Source organism: Anneissia japonica, unplaced genomic scaffold (genome assembly GCF_011630105.1).
Source record: "Anneissia japonica isolate Jap-2015-1 unplaced genomic scaffold, ASM1163010v1 scaffold287720_len810639_cov167, whole genome shotgun sequence".
Lineage (NCBI taxonomy): Eukaryota > Metazoa > Echinodermata > Crinoidea > Comatulida > Comatulidae > Anneissia > Anneissia japonica.
The window spans coordinates 590,506-607,221 of NW_022736945.1; the positions used below are offsets into that span (position 1 = coordinate 590,506).

The following is a 16,716-nucleotide window of genomic DNA, read 5'->3' on the forward strand; positions in this document are numbered from 1 at the left end:
AGATGTGTATAAATATATATATATATACAGCATAATAGAATATATACAACTTACAACATAATAAGAATGATATCTCCATGGATACTTTAGCTTTACCGGTTTCATTTGCTCCCAAACTTTGACCAATACGAATGGCTAATGCTGATGCTATTCCAGAGCATATCTGAATATTGTTAGAAACGACATTTAATGAAGAAGCATGGTTTTTATTCTATGGTTTTTATACAGACTTATACACAAACATACACATAACCACATGTTACATATTGATGATAATTGTAAACAGTAAACATAAATATTGGCAAGTTCCTCTTACAGAGTTATTGAGGCACCTGCCTTTGTTACCTACTTCAAATGACTTATATCGACATTATGATTTTAGAATGAATAATGCAACCCGCAAAATTCCAAAGGTTAATGAATAACATTATTACCAGTTCAGATGGTTGCAAATGCCATGGGGTAGAGCAGTGCTTCCAGGCATATTTGACTGGAGAGGAGACCCGCTTTAGCAACCGACTTTAACTGGTAAACCACCTTGTCAGAAACACGAAGTTTCTACTTACTGGGGTTCTCAATTAGGCTTTAAAAAATATTAATAAGTGGCTTGGCCCAGATATCGAATGTATTGCTTGTCCACAAGGGACATTTAGTTGCAGAGTCCATATCTCAAACACTCTGTGGTTAGTTTTTAAATTGTATTATATACGTGTATATGGTGCAAGCACCAGTCATCAATTATCCTATCAAAATCCTCTAATCAGGTTTGGTGACGTCATCATGACTATTATTTGTCACCGAAACTGATGCTTATCAGATCATTTAGGTAGATATTCGCTTATCTGAAAATTTATACTCTTTTAAACTTAAGCAATTTATTAATATTTTTACTGATTTAACAATTTTTAATGTTTTGTTTTTATTTTAGGCCTTTTAACTTTTTTCTGTATTTTGAATATTCAATATTTCGCATGTTTTATTTTATGTATGTTTTATTCGAAGGCCCTTAATGATCAGTTCATGCTGAAACTGGATAGGTCACCCTCTTTAAAAATGGTATTAAATTTTTTTTTAAACGCATGAGTAAAGATGTATCATTGTATAATTTTATGGTATGTTGTTCTATAACGGAGAAGCGATTAAAAATAAACCCGAATGACGTGTATTTGGAACTAATATTTCGACCACTACCGGTACCATGGGTTTCATCACATAGCCGTAAATGATATCAGACAAATATTTTCAATAGAAACAAACTTTTATTTACCATAAATGTATAGAATACCATGATATAGACGGCTCCAAAAACGTCTACGGCCGCTGCATCAAACGTACCTTACGAATTAAAGCAAAAAAACATACAAAAATTTAAAAAAAAATTATGAAAACATATCAACTATCATTCTGAGCAGTGTTGGAATAACAAACAATGTAATTACGGTAAATGAAGTTAAGAATTTTAAAAGTAAAAGTCTGTTTTAAACATACCTAAATAGAATGTTGGTGGGTATAATATCCCGTGGTATATGAATTTACCTCATTTAATGGCAAACAAATAATTTTTTTGTTGTTATTCTTGTTATTCCAATAAATTGTTGTTCCATATAAGTTTTCCAGTATTACCCCCGACATATTTGTTGTAAAAATAATTTCCTCAAAGAAGATGGACTGTTTCATTCGGAAGAAAGGTTGATCTAAATTTATTTTTATAACATATTATATTACAAAAATATTTTATATTAATTAAGCAGACAAATAATAAATGTATGAATTGTTTCATTAAACTCGACTCCTCATTCAATAGAACGTTCCATCTTTTAACTCATGATAGTACGGTATTCTTCCTATTACACTCATAAGCATTCATTATTTGTGTATACCGTATTAAATTATTACTTCTATGTCCTAATATCAGGAATAATAAACAAAATATTCATACCACAAAAAAAGTATCCAGCCTCAAATAATAATATTTCCAGTTCGACCATCAAGCACCCATGTGTCCCAATTGCTGAAAATTCGTACCAGTCTTCCAATGACTCTGAACTCCATCCTACGATATTTAGAAGTGTCGTAATATTTTATAACAATATAAAATAATTACAAATATTATAGTAGCAGTAGTAGGTCTAGTAGTATAAGCAGCAGCTTGGTGCTAATAGATTAAAGATTAATAATTCTTGGAAAAAGCGATTTCGAAATAGAGGTGTCTCGGAATTAAAGGGGTCTCGAATCGAAGGGTTCACTGTATACTATAGAAAATGACAATTTGTATTTACCTACCTATGAAAGTTTCATATTTGTATAAGTATGCACATACAATAACGAGGTAAGTGTATTGAGAGATCACCATAGCACCAGACGACCAGCTGGAAACAAATGAAAATGTTACATTGATCAGTCCATCTATTTTTGAAATTTTAAAATTACTGTTTCAAATAATTAAAAGGACTTGAAATGATAGATATACCTTACACCATCACCACCTTCCGGCAGTAAAACAAAAAGAAAAACATAGTTGAGTACGATATTGACGATGGCTGAAAACAGCATGGCTAACATAGTAATCATCACATGGTTACGGCATTGCAAGAAACGACTCAACACAAAAGATGCAAACAGCGCCTAAAATAAATAGATTTATGGTAAAATTTAAACCGATGTTATTGAAGTAATTTGCAACTATTACATTTATAGCATGACTCTATTTTATTTTATTTATTACAATATTTCAAGATAGAAAAAATACAACAAAAAACCCCTCCAAGAACAACTAAAAGTGTTGAATACTATTGAGGAATCTCCAAGGCAAAAGGAAGGGAACAAACCTAAGCAAAAAACAATCAAAGGAACATAATACTTAGTAAGGTACACAAAAAAAGAAAAGCAGATAATAAATAATGGCCTATAATGAAATAGGTTGAAAATAATATTTAAAAAATACACATTTTATTTTTTTTATATAATACAATATATAAACTCTAATTATTAAAGACAAAATTTTAAAATACATATTTTTAAATATTTGGTGTCTATTGAATAATTATTATAATTTATATACATATACTTACAGGCACCGCTGGTAAGTAGACGCGCACAAAATTTCCGACCATACTATAAAAATCATATTGATTAAAAGTACTATAACTCTAGTATAATAATTAATAATAATAATAATAGGCCCTAATAATAATAATAGGCCCTAATAATAATAATAATAATAATAATAAATTGCTTAACAACAACTAAAGAAGATTTAAAAACAAAAATAATAATACATATTATAAGGTGTGGTGGCAAACAGTGCACGGTCTCATAAGGTCAAACATCCGTCTCTGCTCTGGCGCAACCCTAAACCGCTACCTAGGTGCTCAGAGACTGCTGCCAAGATAGTGGATCCAAGAGACAGTACAAACACAAGATTGAATAAAAAGCATGACAAAGTTAAAAAGTGATATATAAATTAGAAAAAAAGGGTTTTTTTTAGCAAGGCCTTAAAGAACTCAACAATATAATCGTTAATATAAAAATTAATGTATTTACTGCCATTCATAGTATAAATGTTATACATATAATATAATTTTGTGTTGTATTTAATTTGTGTTTTCAAGTGTCCCTGTATTCCAGAAATGCATTGAGGGTGGCCTATTGCATAGGCAGGAATTTCAAAAGTTATTTTCCAGTGCCGCATTTAAAGGTATTATATTATTAGTTTTTGTGGAGACGACGTTAAATTATCTATTTAATGCGTGAAATAGATCCAATTTAAATGATGGGCTCACAAAACTATCGATTGTATAAGTTTTTTTTGCGAGACAATCCAAAACTGTTCCAAATCATTGCTTACATTGTAATCTCTGGATCCTGTTGAAACAAACGTAGCATACCGTCAGTGTTGATAAGAATAGGCCAGCAAAACAACGTCACAAGACCGGAGAGAATTAACGCTTTCTGGAGGATGACTCCTTGCTTGTATTCGTCTTTAGATCCAGCTCCCTACCGAAAGACCAATTTCACAATTCATAATATTGACATACACGGACGATAGATCTATTTCTATAAACCAAACGATTGGCTGTAGACAAAGCTGTTCAACAATAATTTGCCGTATGTGAATGTGTTAGACCTTATGTAGGCCTACACACCGTACTCTACTTGAGCCAATGATTTTTTTTATCAAATTAAACTGGCTTCAAATTGAACAAATATTAAATCAGTTGCAACTTCAAACATATATAGGACATCTAAATTAAACTGAGTCAGTGATAGAACACTTAAGAAAGGTTTAACTGCTGGGATCAAGAGATTTCCTGGTTAATTTTATGTTTGTTGGTTCCAGAATGTTCGTTTCACGTATTTTAATAGATTTTGCGATGTAATATTTTTAATTTCTGTCTGTTGTGATTATATTTATATTTATTCGTGAAAATAATTTATGCCACGAACCACAAACGTGTACTACTTGCCTTCACAATACACTTTACCTATCGAATCTACTGTATCGAGGTATTCACAATCTATATTTTATGAGGGTAGCCCTACAAAGCTGATTCAAAATGAGACCTCAAATTTATATTATAAATGTCGGTGATTGTAGAGATTCTTTACAAAAAAAAGTTAACAATTAACTATTCGAAATTTCGACGTACCGACGAAAAGTACGTATTACACACTGTGACCATACCATAACCAGGCATAAAGCAGAAAATCGATATTATCTGAAATAAAAATAATATTTCAATATTCAACAAAGATAGAGCATCACACAAAAATGTATTTATCAATCAATTAATTAATCATCAATCAATCAACAAATCAATCAATCAATCACCTGATGAATCGATCTTTTTAATCTCAGACAAATAAATGTGATTGATTAATTTAGGCTTATTCATGTTTACGCTTAAATTGTTAATGTTGTATTATTGTTTGTGACCCTGCATGTGCTTGAGTTTTCTCATACACTGACCTGGGTTTCTTGTTACATTCTTTTGTGAACGTTTTAAAATAAAGAATGAAGAAAAAAAGACCTAACACAAAATAACAAAACAAAAGAATAAAAAAGCATGATTATAATGTATATCTGAAATCATGAAAATAAACATAAAGAGACATCGTAAAACACTTGTAATGATAATGATGATGATTATGATGATGATGATAATGTAATGTAGTGGGATTTGGTATAGCGCATTATACCGAAGTCTCAATGCGCTGGTGATGTGTGGACAAGGAACTCAATCAATGACTTTCTTCGCCCCTAAGGGTCCCTTCATGTCTGTGCTACCCGGTAACCCGGTACCAGCAACTCTCGTCGTCCACCACAGGGGCTGTCTGTTCCAGTACCGACTGTTGACAGTAATGTTACCATTGTGTCCAACTTTCACTTCCTACTGTCTTTATACCTGTCTCTTATACACATCTAGATGTGTATAAGAGACAGTTGTATACACTGGGCCTACGGTTTATAGTCCTTATCCGAGAAGACTTGTTCTACCACCAGAACCATAGGCGAGCGTGCCGTTTGAACCAGCGATATTATGGCTATAGCTTGCGGCGCCCCTGCTAACCGCTCGGCCATTCGACTCACCATAATGATGATGATTATAATGATTACGTCAAAGAAGCATCTCTAATAGGCAGGATAAGTCCTAAAGTGGATTCCCTAAATGTGAGCAGTTCCAAATGTTCAGCCGAAATACATTTTACATTGAAATGCATAATTTTTTTCAATGAAATTATTTTTTTGCCAGGATATTAAATGCCTGTGATGTTGCAGAAAAACCAGCACATAAAACGAAGAAAATTTGGAATTAATAAAAACGGAAAAACTAAAATTAAGATTATTTTTTTTATGAGTTAAGAGAACACGTTAGGTTCAAAGTGAAGTGTTGAGATGAAGCCATATCCCATACTAAGCAGATGTTTAGTTTGCTTTTAAGTACCGGTAAGAATTTGATACTGGTATAGAGCCGATTTGTGTTTATAAATAATCCACTAAATATTATTAGCAGTCATAAATTATTGATAAGCGGCACTGGCTCCTCTACCAGGTGTATTCAAATGTCCATGAAGGACAACAAGTTTTAAGACATTAACTCACTTTGCTGACCTAAAGTTTAAGTCAAAAAACGAATGTGTTTTTGCAGAAATAATTTAATAAGGTGTTTATAATAACGCCTTAGTAATGTACGTTTCTATATTATCATTAGCAATCTGCATTACAGTAGGTCCGTCATTATGAAAGTAAGTTCCTCTATATGGATCTATTTGCTGTGTTTTCTTTTCAATATCTACTTCCTCTCATGTTAAACACATCTTTATATTTCGTCCTATTGTTCTTTTTCCTTTCATTCTTCTCATTCAATAACACATTCTTTCTGAAGACATGGCCAAACTATCATATTTTCTTTTTATATTTTTTTATATTTTAATTTTGTATTTATTTATTTATTTTTAAAAAAATACTTAGTAAGTATATAGTGTGTTCCTTCTTCTAAGCGTTTATATCTTTCTTATTCTTTCTTGTTAAGTATTCCATTTAAAATTTTCTGTTTTAAAAATGCATAACTGCATGAAGTTTATCCACCCCCACCTCCCCAACAGAAAGACAAGCAGGCGCGGATCCAGTAGGGGACACGGAGGCCACTAAATTTTTTAAATGGCAATGCTTATCAATGTCATATGCATTCACTTATCTATTCTGAAATTGTTGTGCCCACCCACACCCGTTTGAAAAATTGGATCCGCCCTTGAAAAGTGGAACGCTTCAAAAATAGAAAATAGAATTAGGGGTGAATAACTAGGCTTATGTCTTCGCCATGAAATAAAAAATACAAATATTTTGTTTAAAATGATGCTTACCGATTGAGCCATCCCTGCCGCCGCCATCTCGGGTTGTCCAAGTCGTCCGCAAAATATGATACTAGTTGTAGATAACAAATACTCCAAAAGCATAAATATGCTCTAAAAAGACAATACATCTTATTACTGATTTTGACCACAATTATTATTAATATTATCATCATCTTCATCATCGTCATCATTATGATCTTCATCATCGTCATTATTATGATTATTATTATTTATTATTATTATTATTATTATTATTATTATTATTATTATTATTATTATTATTATTATTATTATTATTATTAATTATTATTCTCATTTTCGTTACGTTCATAATTATTATTCGTTACGTTAAATCCGGCCACAAAAACTTGAGATGTCTCTCCCTACAGGCCACGATATGACATTTTGGCTTCTTTCTACTACAGTACATGAAAATTATGTGAACTGATTCACAACAGACTCTTGGTGTTGCTCATTAAAGTTGTGACAGTATTCTTTCTCAGTTTTCTGGCTCTGAATTTTTTAATGCATATACAAAAACAAATGGGGCTGAACACGTTCCACAATATGGACTTGTTTTGGAGGTCAGTTAAGAATGAAGTTAAAGATCTTCTAGTCCATTACCCTACACCTTTTTTTTAGTTCGTGCATCGAAATGTTTTTACAGAACTGTGGTGCTCTTCGTGTTGTCGTTTTGGTGGCTAAAGAGTATTTCAGGGCCGTGGGAACCGCACCGGCCACATAGGCTATAATGGCCCGACCACTTTTTCTCGTACTTACATTTGAACAAGATATAAAAATAATAAATAAAACTTAATATAAAAAATTGTGGTTGGAGTCGACCAAACTGTCTTTACAACAAGGTAGGCCTATACAGGTAAAGCCGGATCTGATTACAGATTTAAACACCTAAGTGAAGGACATGCATACTGTATACGGTACATTTTTTAAAAGTATGAATCCCCACGATTTTGTATCCTTGGAGGGGGATAGGAGTAGCGGGTCTGCAGGTTCGTGTTAAACTCTGTTAAAGAGTTGGCGACCCAGATGGGACTGGCGCCCTTGTGAGCACTTCGGCTGCTGAGTACTCCAATACCTCGTCGCAAGGGTATTCTTCAAACTTTTGGAGGTCCTAACACTCGATTTTATAGAGAAATTGTGTATCAACAAAATGCAATACAAATGCAAAGATTTATTATTAAAGGAATGTGTACAACGTTTTAAAATTAAGTACAAAGGCTATTGACGTAATAAAATAAGTTACTGGATCAAAAAGCGAAACGGAATTCGGCGGCACGATTAATCCGAGTTCTTTTTGTCAGTTCACTGTTACGATATAAATAGTGTTGTATAGTTTTGTAGTTTTGTTTTGTATACCGGTACATAATTTTAAAACTTTCTCTATGAAATCGAATATTATTAGCCTCTGAAGCCATGAAAATGCTTCCATCCCTGAAATCTTGCCCTGGCCTTGGTGCCTTCATGTTTTTCAAACAATCATATTATCTCCACCTAAATTTTTGAAAATTAAAAATAATATCATGAAAATTAAGAGTGCCATTTCTTGCCACCTGGAGATGCTAGAGCCATGAAATTTCGTTCAGTCACTAAAGTTTTAGAGGTTGTGACAATTCCCTGAAAGTATAATACATATAGTATTGATTGATTGATGATGACATAATTGATGTCGAAATATTGAATCCCAACACGATGGCGTGTATTTCAATACTTGGAGTATGTATTATACTTTCTTATCTGAGATTAATCAGTGGACCTTTCGGTAATTCCCTGAAGATTTTTGTTTTTTAAACTTCTGATCAATTTGTTTTAAAGAGGGGTTGCAGGCTGTCCTATATTGGATGATATCATAAGTAAGCATTCCCCTCTTCTACCTAGACCTAAGCCTATATTTGATTTGTATTTGTAGGCCTATCTGTTCTATCAATATTTGGCATAATAATTTAGTATAATTTCTCATCAACCTTCCGGCATAATTCAATTCACATCGCTGGTCACAGTGTCTAGGAAAAATGCTGGCCGGACCAATGCTTCCCTGCAGCGGCTACCGTATTTTCATATATTCCACCATTCTTACCCTCTCAAAACCATCCTCTACGACTGTTGACAGTAATGTTACCATTGTGTCTTCCTTCTTTCACTTCCTACTATCTTTATACTACGTGTGCAATATCTGTGCGGTACGGTACTGCTTTCGTTTTGTCTCAATGCAATTAATATCCATTAAATCCAACAAGTTATTTTTTTCACATTTCTTTGTATTTTATATCGCATAGTTCTGGTTTTATTTTTCTGCAACTGTGTGATTTTCCTTTCTCCGAAGTAGCAAGTTATGTTTCAACTTGTTAACAAAGGTGATGTTTGGCCATACAACGTGTTATCATACTGAATACTCAGTACGTTCTCAGATACTGGAGAAAGTAATCGCAAATGATTCGGGTGGGAATCGAAACCCACGACCTTCAGATAGGCTGGTGTCATAACCAATAGACCACAGACCTTTTAGTGTTTTGTTATTAATATTTGTTGATTGGAGCTGTTGCCTGGATTCTGTGCACATCGTGGAATTGGCTGTGAAAAATTCCAAAACGAAAAAGAATAATAATAATGAATGATTTAAGAAGCTTACCAAAATCCATGCTATTTTTAGTTGTTCCTTTGACTCCTCCAGAAATGTTGCAAAGGAGAATGGTTTAAATAAACGACGCATCGTATTACTAACAGCCATGACGACAGTTGATAGTGTCTACCTTCTGAAAAAAAATGTGGAGGTAGGCCTATCCTAAAAATGCGTCCGTTTCCTTGAGTGTTCCGAGTGACTGTGACTACATTACGACTAATCAAATTACATCATTCTAGTATTCATTATACACGTGACTTTATACTCGTTCTGTGATTTGTTAAAATGAATGTAATCATTTTATGATTGCGAAAAGATAATAACTTTTGATAGTACACAACGGTAATTTTAGTTGGTACCAGTTAGCGGGTGACGCGGATCCAGAAATTTGAAATAGAGGGGGATCAGGGAGGAACTTTCACAGATGGAGGGTCTAGACCACAAACTGCATTATCAGAATTAAATTTTAATACAATGTTCGTATTTTCTTCATTTTTGTATAATTTTGATACATTTAGGGGGAGGGGACGGGCTGTCTGCTCCACCTCTCCTGAATCCGACACTGGGTGATATATTTATCAAATTTTGCGTGATATTTAATTATTAAATTAAGGTGCTTAATTGAGCTAGAAGCTTTGAGAGAACTCTGTACTAACTTTGCATTTATCGTGTGGTGTAGGTCTCTGATAGTCAGCTTGTACACACTATGTACAGTATATCAAAGCCTACATTGATTCCAGGGGCGGATCAAGAATTTATTCAAACGGGGTGGGGGCTGTCTCTTATACACATCTAGATGTGTATAAGAGACAGTCTTAATTTTTTGATTTAGTGGTAAAACGGGGGGGGGGGGGGGCCCCTACTGGATCCGCATCTGAATTAAAGCCAATGGCTTGTTCATGGGTAGGGAGGGAAATAGATCTACCCGGCTCTCCTACCAAATGTTCGAACCCTGGCCAGTTTTTTCATATGCTACCTTCTCATAGACTTACTGTGCCACGATGCATACTGCAGACTTCCAAATGGGTGTGGCCTATCTAAGGTGTGGCAAAGAATGGGGAGACCACCTACACCCCAGGCACCCTCATTAAAATCATTATATTAAGTTTGTACAGGATCTATGTGTTGTTAGGTACAGTAAAACTACTGTTATTACATTCAATGTATTAATAATTACAGTATTCTTGATATCGGTAGTTTTAGTTTTGCCTAAAGCTCAGAGATGCCTATAAAAGTAAGTAAGAAGTAAATAACGTCAATTATAATTCACAGAAAGTAGTTTAAAGAGTTCAGCAGTGAAGCTGCTTTATGACTATTTCACTTTTAAATTAAAATGTATTTTTAATTTGTATAAAGTTTTTATAAACAAAATTAAATACAGTTACCATATTAATTTAAAAGTTATAAATTCCTACATTACTTTATTTAATTTAACACGAAAAAACGTAGTGGCTGATCATGCTTGGAAGATTTTGAATAAAAATTACTTTTTTTGTATTATTATTTTATAACTGGCTATAAACTATGATTTGTCTGCATAATCAATCGAAGCGTTTCACGCTTCACTTCACAGTCACGCTTCGTGTGTTACACAGTCTGCAAAAGAAGTGTGCAGCCATTACGAACGATTCCAACAGAGTCCGGTAACCAAGCCAAGATATACGTGAGCAAACTGGTAATTAATTAGGGATAGCTTGGATTATAATCAGGGTACCCATGTCTTTTATTAGCAATTTTGACCTTTTTAGAAGCTCTTAGCGCATGCCGTTGCCCATGTTCTAGTAAAATTATTCTTATAGATTACTTCACGGCATACGATCTTATTCGCATGTTATGGAATATAGGACAGTCGAGGTTAAGCAAAGTACTTATCGAATAGAAGCCGAAGGCTAAATGCCTAGTACTGTATACAATTTAGTACGGTAGATTAGTATTAGCTTAGAGTTACAAAAAATATAAAAAAATGGATATTTCATATAACAAATCCTATTTAAGCGTCTAATTACCAGTAGAGGGATACTGTAGTACTATTTACTCCCTAAAAAGCCGGGTACTCTCTGCGCTTAACGGTGGTCGGCCGACGCGATACTATGAAAAACGCAACACCGCAACGAATTGTTTTTAAATGATGATCCGTTCAGACTGTCACCGACAATCTGCTAAGTGATCCAGCAGACGGCGTCGCGTCGTCTAGCTCTCACACGGAGCGGAGTTGAATTCGTCCGCTGACGATCGTACGACCGTCGTAGTGAGTTCCCGGCTTAATGCATTATACTTAACAGGAAAGAACATAATTACTGTATGGCGAAATGAACATTTTAGTGAGAGTTTGTTATTTTCCTTTAAACATACAGTGCCATGACGTCCCGATCCTCAAAACCTGCTCATGTATTCCTCTGGACAATTCCAAGATCTGTTTCAACTGCCTTCGCAAGAGGTATGGAGAGCGTTCCAAATGTAGCTATCTTCTACGAACCTTATGCTTCTGCCGAACACTTTGGACCAGAAGGACGTCTCGTTCCGCAGGGTACACAACCGACGGAAATGGAGTATACATTCGATAAGGTTAAACTGATGCTCGAAGATGACGCACTAACCAAAAAAGTCGTCTTCGTAAAAGACCTGGCCTATGCTGTAGATAGACGATATGAAAAAATTGCAAAAGGTTTTAAACACACTTTTCTAATACGTCATCCAGCAAAGTCATTTTCATCTTATATTAAATTAATGGAAAGTACAGGTACTGACGATGTTGACTCCTGTTTTACAAGTTGGCTCCCCGAAGGCCTCGCATATAAAGAACTTTCGGATCTGTATGATCATATCGAGAAAATAGAGGGGCAAAAACCTATTGTTGTAAATGCAGATGATTTAGTTGAAAATCCTAAAGAGGTTTTGATGAAGTATTGCGAAGCTGTTGGCTTGCCATACAGTGATAAACTCCTAAGTTGGGACTGTAAACCCAAAGTGGAGTGGAATATGGCACAGGCAATATGGGATCTTGAGCCAATATATAATTGGTTTTCGAATAGTTTAACGGCCGGAGGTTTTAAGAAATCTCTCTCTAAACCACCTCCAGCACTCAAAGACCTGCCAAAAACAGTACAGGAATGTGTAGAGAAATCCATGCCATACTATGATAAACTGAATTCTTTTTGTATTTGAATATAATGATTATGATGATGATGATTATGATTATTATTATTATTAATTATTATTATTATCATTATTATTATTATAATTATTATTATTCTAAATATTATTAAAGTATTATTATTATTATTATTATTATTATTATTATTATTATTATTATTATCATCATCATTATCATCATTATCTACTACTACTACAACAAAAAGGCCTAATGGTGGAATAATTTAAATATAAAATGCTGGACGTTGTAGAAGAAAATGGAATTCGTTTTCAATTACATTACCGTACTGTTGCATATTTTACTTTGTCTAATTTTAATTTTGAGTTCCAGACTTCAACGCGGAATTTTATATGATATCATAAGTATATGATTATTTAAAACAATGTCGTGCTTGACTAAACGATAATATATCAATTCATAAATGGAAACTGGATATGGGGGATAACTAGAAAATTAAGACAATGTAATACTGTACAACGTTTTAACTCACAATGTCACCGAAACTGATACCTACCAGATATATTAGGTAGAATCGGGTGCACATGGCAACACTGCTTTTATGCAATATATCATTTCCGACCCAAAGTTTCACAGCCGGGCTACACTACAAAGTAACATTTAAATATATAACCGAAATAATAAAGTAAAGCAATCACAGAGAATTCGATTTGACAATTATAGTAATATAACACACTATAGTATTGTTTGATATTCTACTGTGAAACGCCCCTCGTAAACGACTATTGCATAAGGCGAGACTTTTTTATAACTTGAATAGCGCACCCTCCGACCACCACCAAACGGTGATTTCGATTAAAAATAAAATATTTTTGGCCAGTTAGCGCACCCTCCGCCACGAATAAATGGAAATTTCATTAAAAAAAATAAAATTTACTTTTATTAAGCCCTCCGCTCTACTGAAATCTCCAAAAATATTTTCTTTCTTATTTACATAAATTTAAAGCATTTATCAATCTCATTACTACACTGTTTATTTCATTAATACAATTTTATTTTCTCCTTCGTATAGATGGCTTTGGAAAACTCATTTTGCTAAATGAGAAAACAAAATTTTATTTTTATTTTTTCCGCCCTCTTGTGACGATCTTTAACAAAAATAAGTTCGCGAAACACGGTTAAAAAAAAAGTCTCGCCTAATGCATGGGGCCCCGACACTTTCTTGCCTCCGACGAAATGTTTATTAATTTATTTGTATATCATAAGTAATCTCGAGTGTATGACCGAATGTAGAAACTCTTATTTTCCACACCGAAACAGGGACTATAATACGGTACGGTATTAGGCAGGCTAGACACATAAAACTTGATTTTTGTACCAGCCATACGATAAACATAGTGATATACCAGCAAATGATTCATATAAACAGGACTCGTTGTTGTCGAATTATTTATGGTTTGAAGAGCCCTTTAATTCACAAACTAAACGAGCTTATGTCATGTTTATATGAATGTTTCACTGACTTTTATTGTATTTGCTGGTATTGAAATCGACTGATAAATTTAATTTTTCCCCTTAATATGGTTTTTGGCACAAAGTCATACAACATGAAGCCATAGGCCTACAGACCCAGCAAGAAAAAACAGAATGGAACTACTGTAGTAACAATACTGTACTTCTTAATGCAAGCTCACCATGAATTAAAATAACTTTCAACTATCAATACAGACCAAAGTGATAATTGTTACAGAAATGCTTTATGTATTGAAACGAACTAATTTTATGGTGTCAAGCCGTAAAGAGGGCGCTTTATCGACGCCGCTCAAGGTTGAGCCCCCCCCCCCCTCCTCCTCTCAAATGTTCGGTTCGGTTGCTATTTCCTCAGGTATAAGAATACGCTCTCGAATACTGACACCGACAGCAGAGGCGCATTTAGGGGGAAGAAGGAAAAAGAAATCATAGACCAAAACGCCTCAGAGGTTAATTCCAGGCGTATCAGTGGCGTAACGAAGAGGCCGGAGGCCCCTGTGCAGGGCAAGAGCCCTTTTAGGCCCGCCTTTAGGGCTCTGACGATAGGGGCTCTTTGGATGGGGCTCTTATCGAGATGGGCTTATTTTCGAGATAGGCTTAAGTAAAGAGGGGGGGGGGGCTTCATTTCAAAATGAATGCGGTAAATTTTGGGAATTTGTACTATAAAACAATAAATAAGGCCACTATATACAATCTGTATCATAGAGTGTATTAACTGGCATTAAATCACCTAAACTACCGTACTGCATAAATCAAGCTTGTTTTCAATTTATTTAGTTTTTTCGAAATATATGTACAATGTATGTAGGCCTACTGTACTATTTATTATTAAACTGCGATTAAGGGGATACTTTTCCATGAAAAGTATGAATGCGTTTAACACTGCGGCCAACTCCTATTAAGGGGACGGGGACAATGGAGAAATTAGAGAACATTAAAAAAAAAACATAGTGGGGAAATAGCACAAAAGATATTCCCTTGGGCTAGTTATTAATTATAGGCCTAGTAAATAGGTTATTGATACATGGCTTAGGCCAAGGTAATAATGCTGAAATGATTATTATTATTATCATTATTATTATTATTATTATTATTATTATTATTATTATTATTATTATTATTATTATCATTATTATTATTATTATTGTTATTATTTAACATTAATTACATTACAAGGATAGTTTGGCCAAGTTCATTAACGCCGGAATGGTATATTTTATTTATTACGGTATTAGCACTCTATTTTTTATTTCATGCTTCAATTTTCCCCCTTTTTTTTCCAAAATTTCAATCAACGTCATGTGAAGCGTGACTGTTGGTGTCAGCCTAGGACCCTAGCCTAGGGACCTAGGCCTAGTTTAGGGAGGGCCTATATTAGGTAGGACTTAACTCAGCCTGCTTTAGGCCTGTAGTTTACTTCTTTCTGTCAGCCTTTGGTGAACGTCCTATCTACACTTTATAAAGGGGGTACTAGCTGTTGTTGTTGTAGATATTATACTACCATTTAATAACATACAAGAAGGTGACAGTTTGTTACACACGTACATCCCATAAATCCGTAAGATTTCATAGGCCTACCGTAGGTAAACATAGAAAGAGCAATAAAAGTAAAACTCGAGCGTCACGACATTGCGAAGTGTCTGCTCTTGTTCCTCGTATCGAACTCGAGTCGAGTCCATCCGAGATGGCCCGAGTGAAGTTTTATGCAAATGTTTCGTACGGAAGAAAAATCGCTTCCGGGAACCCTGCGTCCAGGTGAGAGAACCAGCGTGACCACTGCTTGGGTATTTACCCAAGATTTTGGGTATTTTGACTTGGTCTTGGGTTCTTGGGTATTCCGTTCAAATCCTTGGGTATTTTATTTTTACTAAAAAAAATAAATATTTTTGTCATAGAGGAAGAATTAAGAAGTAACAAAGTATATTTTAGTCCATTCAAGTAAGCAAAACTCAACGAAGTGCACATAACATTGTTAATTGACTGTTAATTGCTATAAACATGGGTTCAGAATTGTTTATTTGTGACTTGCGTTGCCATTGATCTTACCTAATTAATGCATTACATAATAAACTTGATCACTGATCTACTGATAACACTGGCCGAATGAGGGCGTTTTTTTCTATCCGTATTATCACCTCATGAATATTAATTTTAATAATTAACACAAACAATTACAATAAAAAATTGGTTTATTAATTGAACTAAAAGGGAAACTATACATGCGAAAAACACGTATTTTTTAAATTCTAATGCATTTTCAGGAAGCTTGGGTAATTTTTGGCAATTTTTGCTGAATCTTGGGTAATTTCAACCCAGTCATTGGGTATATCAAAGACACTAGAAATACAAGATAGAGTTCTCCACACAAAAAAGTGTTCCACCGAAATGCATGGTGGGAATACGTAAAATGGGACGCCCCCTACAGCTGGATCAAAAAACCCTTGTTCCAAACTTTCGTTACCAAGTCGTCGCGTATTTTATTATCAATTCTCAACAAAGATACTAGATATAAAAACAAACTGGAATAGACACCCAGACAGTGACATCGGTGAATACATAACCTCCTTGGTGGCGGTAGAAA

General features: G+C 34.2%; 3 protein-coding genes across 3 annotated transcripts in view; 2 read left to right on the top strand and 1 right to left on the bottom strand.

Moving 5' to 3' along the window:
* The window catches only part of LOC117117005 (multidrug and toxin extrusion protein 1-like), a 13,744-nt gene extending 4,749 nt beyond the window's left edge, over positions 1-8,995 (bottom strand). Inside the window, exons 1-4 of the mRNA XM_033261176.1 lie at positions 8,951-8,995; positions 6,865-6,966; positions 4,650-4,718; positions 3,848-3,996 (exon numbers count right to left, since the gene is read on the bottom strand). Coding sequence (XP_033117067.1) covers positions 3,848-3,996; positions 4,650-4,718; positions 6,865-6,966; positions 8,951-8,995 — 365 coding nt within the window. The remainder of the gene's footprint in view (positions 1-3,847; positions 3,997-4,649; positions 4,719-6,864; positions 6,967-8,950) is intronic.
* Positions 8,996-11,073: 2,078 nt separating this feature from the next.
* On the top strand, positions 11,074-12,765 carry LOC117116988. Its single transcript, XM_033261157.1, has 2 exons — positions 11,074-11,156; positions 11,848-12,765. Exon 2 carries the CDS (start codon positions 11,852-11,854, stop codon positions 12,656-12,658), a length of 807 nt encoding a protein of 268 aa, XP_033117048.1. The 5' UTR covers positions 11,074-11,156; positions 11,848-11,851; the 3' UTR covers positions 12,659-12,765.
* LOC117116985 overlaps positions 12,028-16,716 on the top strand; it is an 8,069-nt gene continuing 3,380 nt past the window's right edge. The window contains exon 1 of the mRNA XM_033261154.1: positions 12,028-12,158. The gene's annotated coding sequence lies outside the window, so the exon portion shown is untranslated. The remainder of the gene's footprint in view (positions 12,159-16,716) is intronic.

What these genes read in the sequence shown, in the direction of transcription:
- LOC117116988 (XM_033261157.1), top strand. Translation starts at nt 11,852, where the DNA reads ATGACGTCCCGATCCTCAAAACCTGCTCATGTATTCCTCTGGACAATT.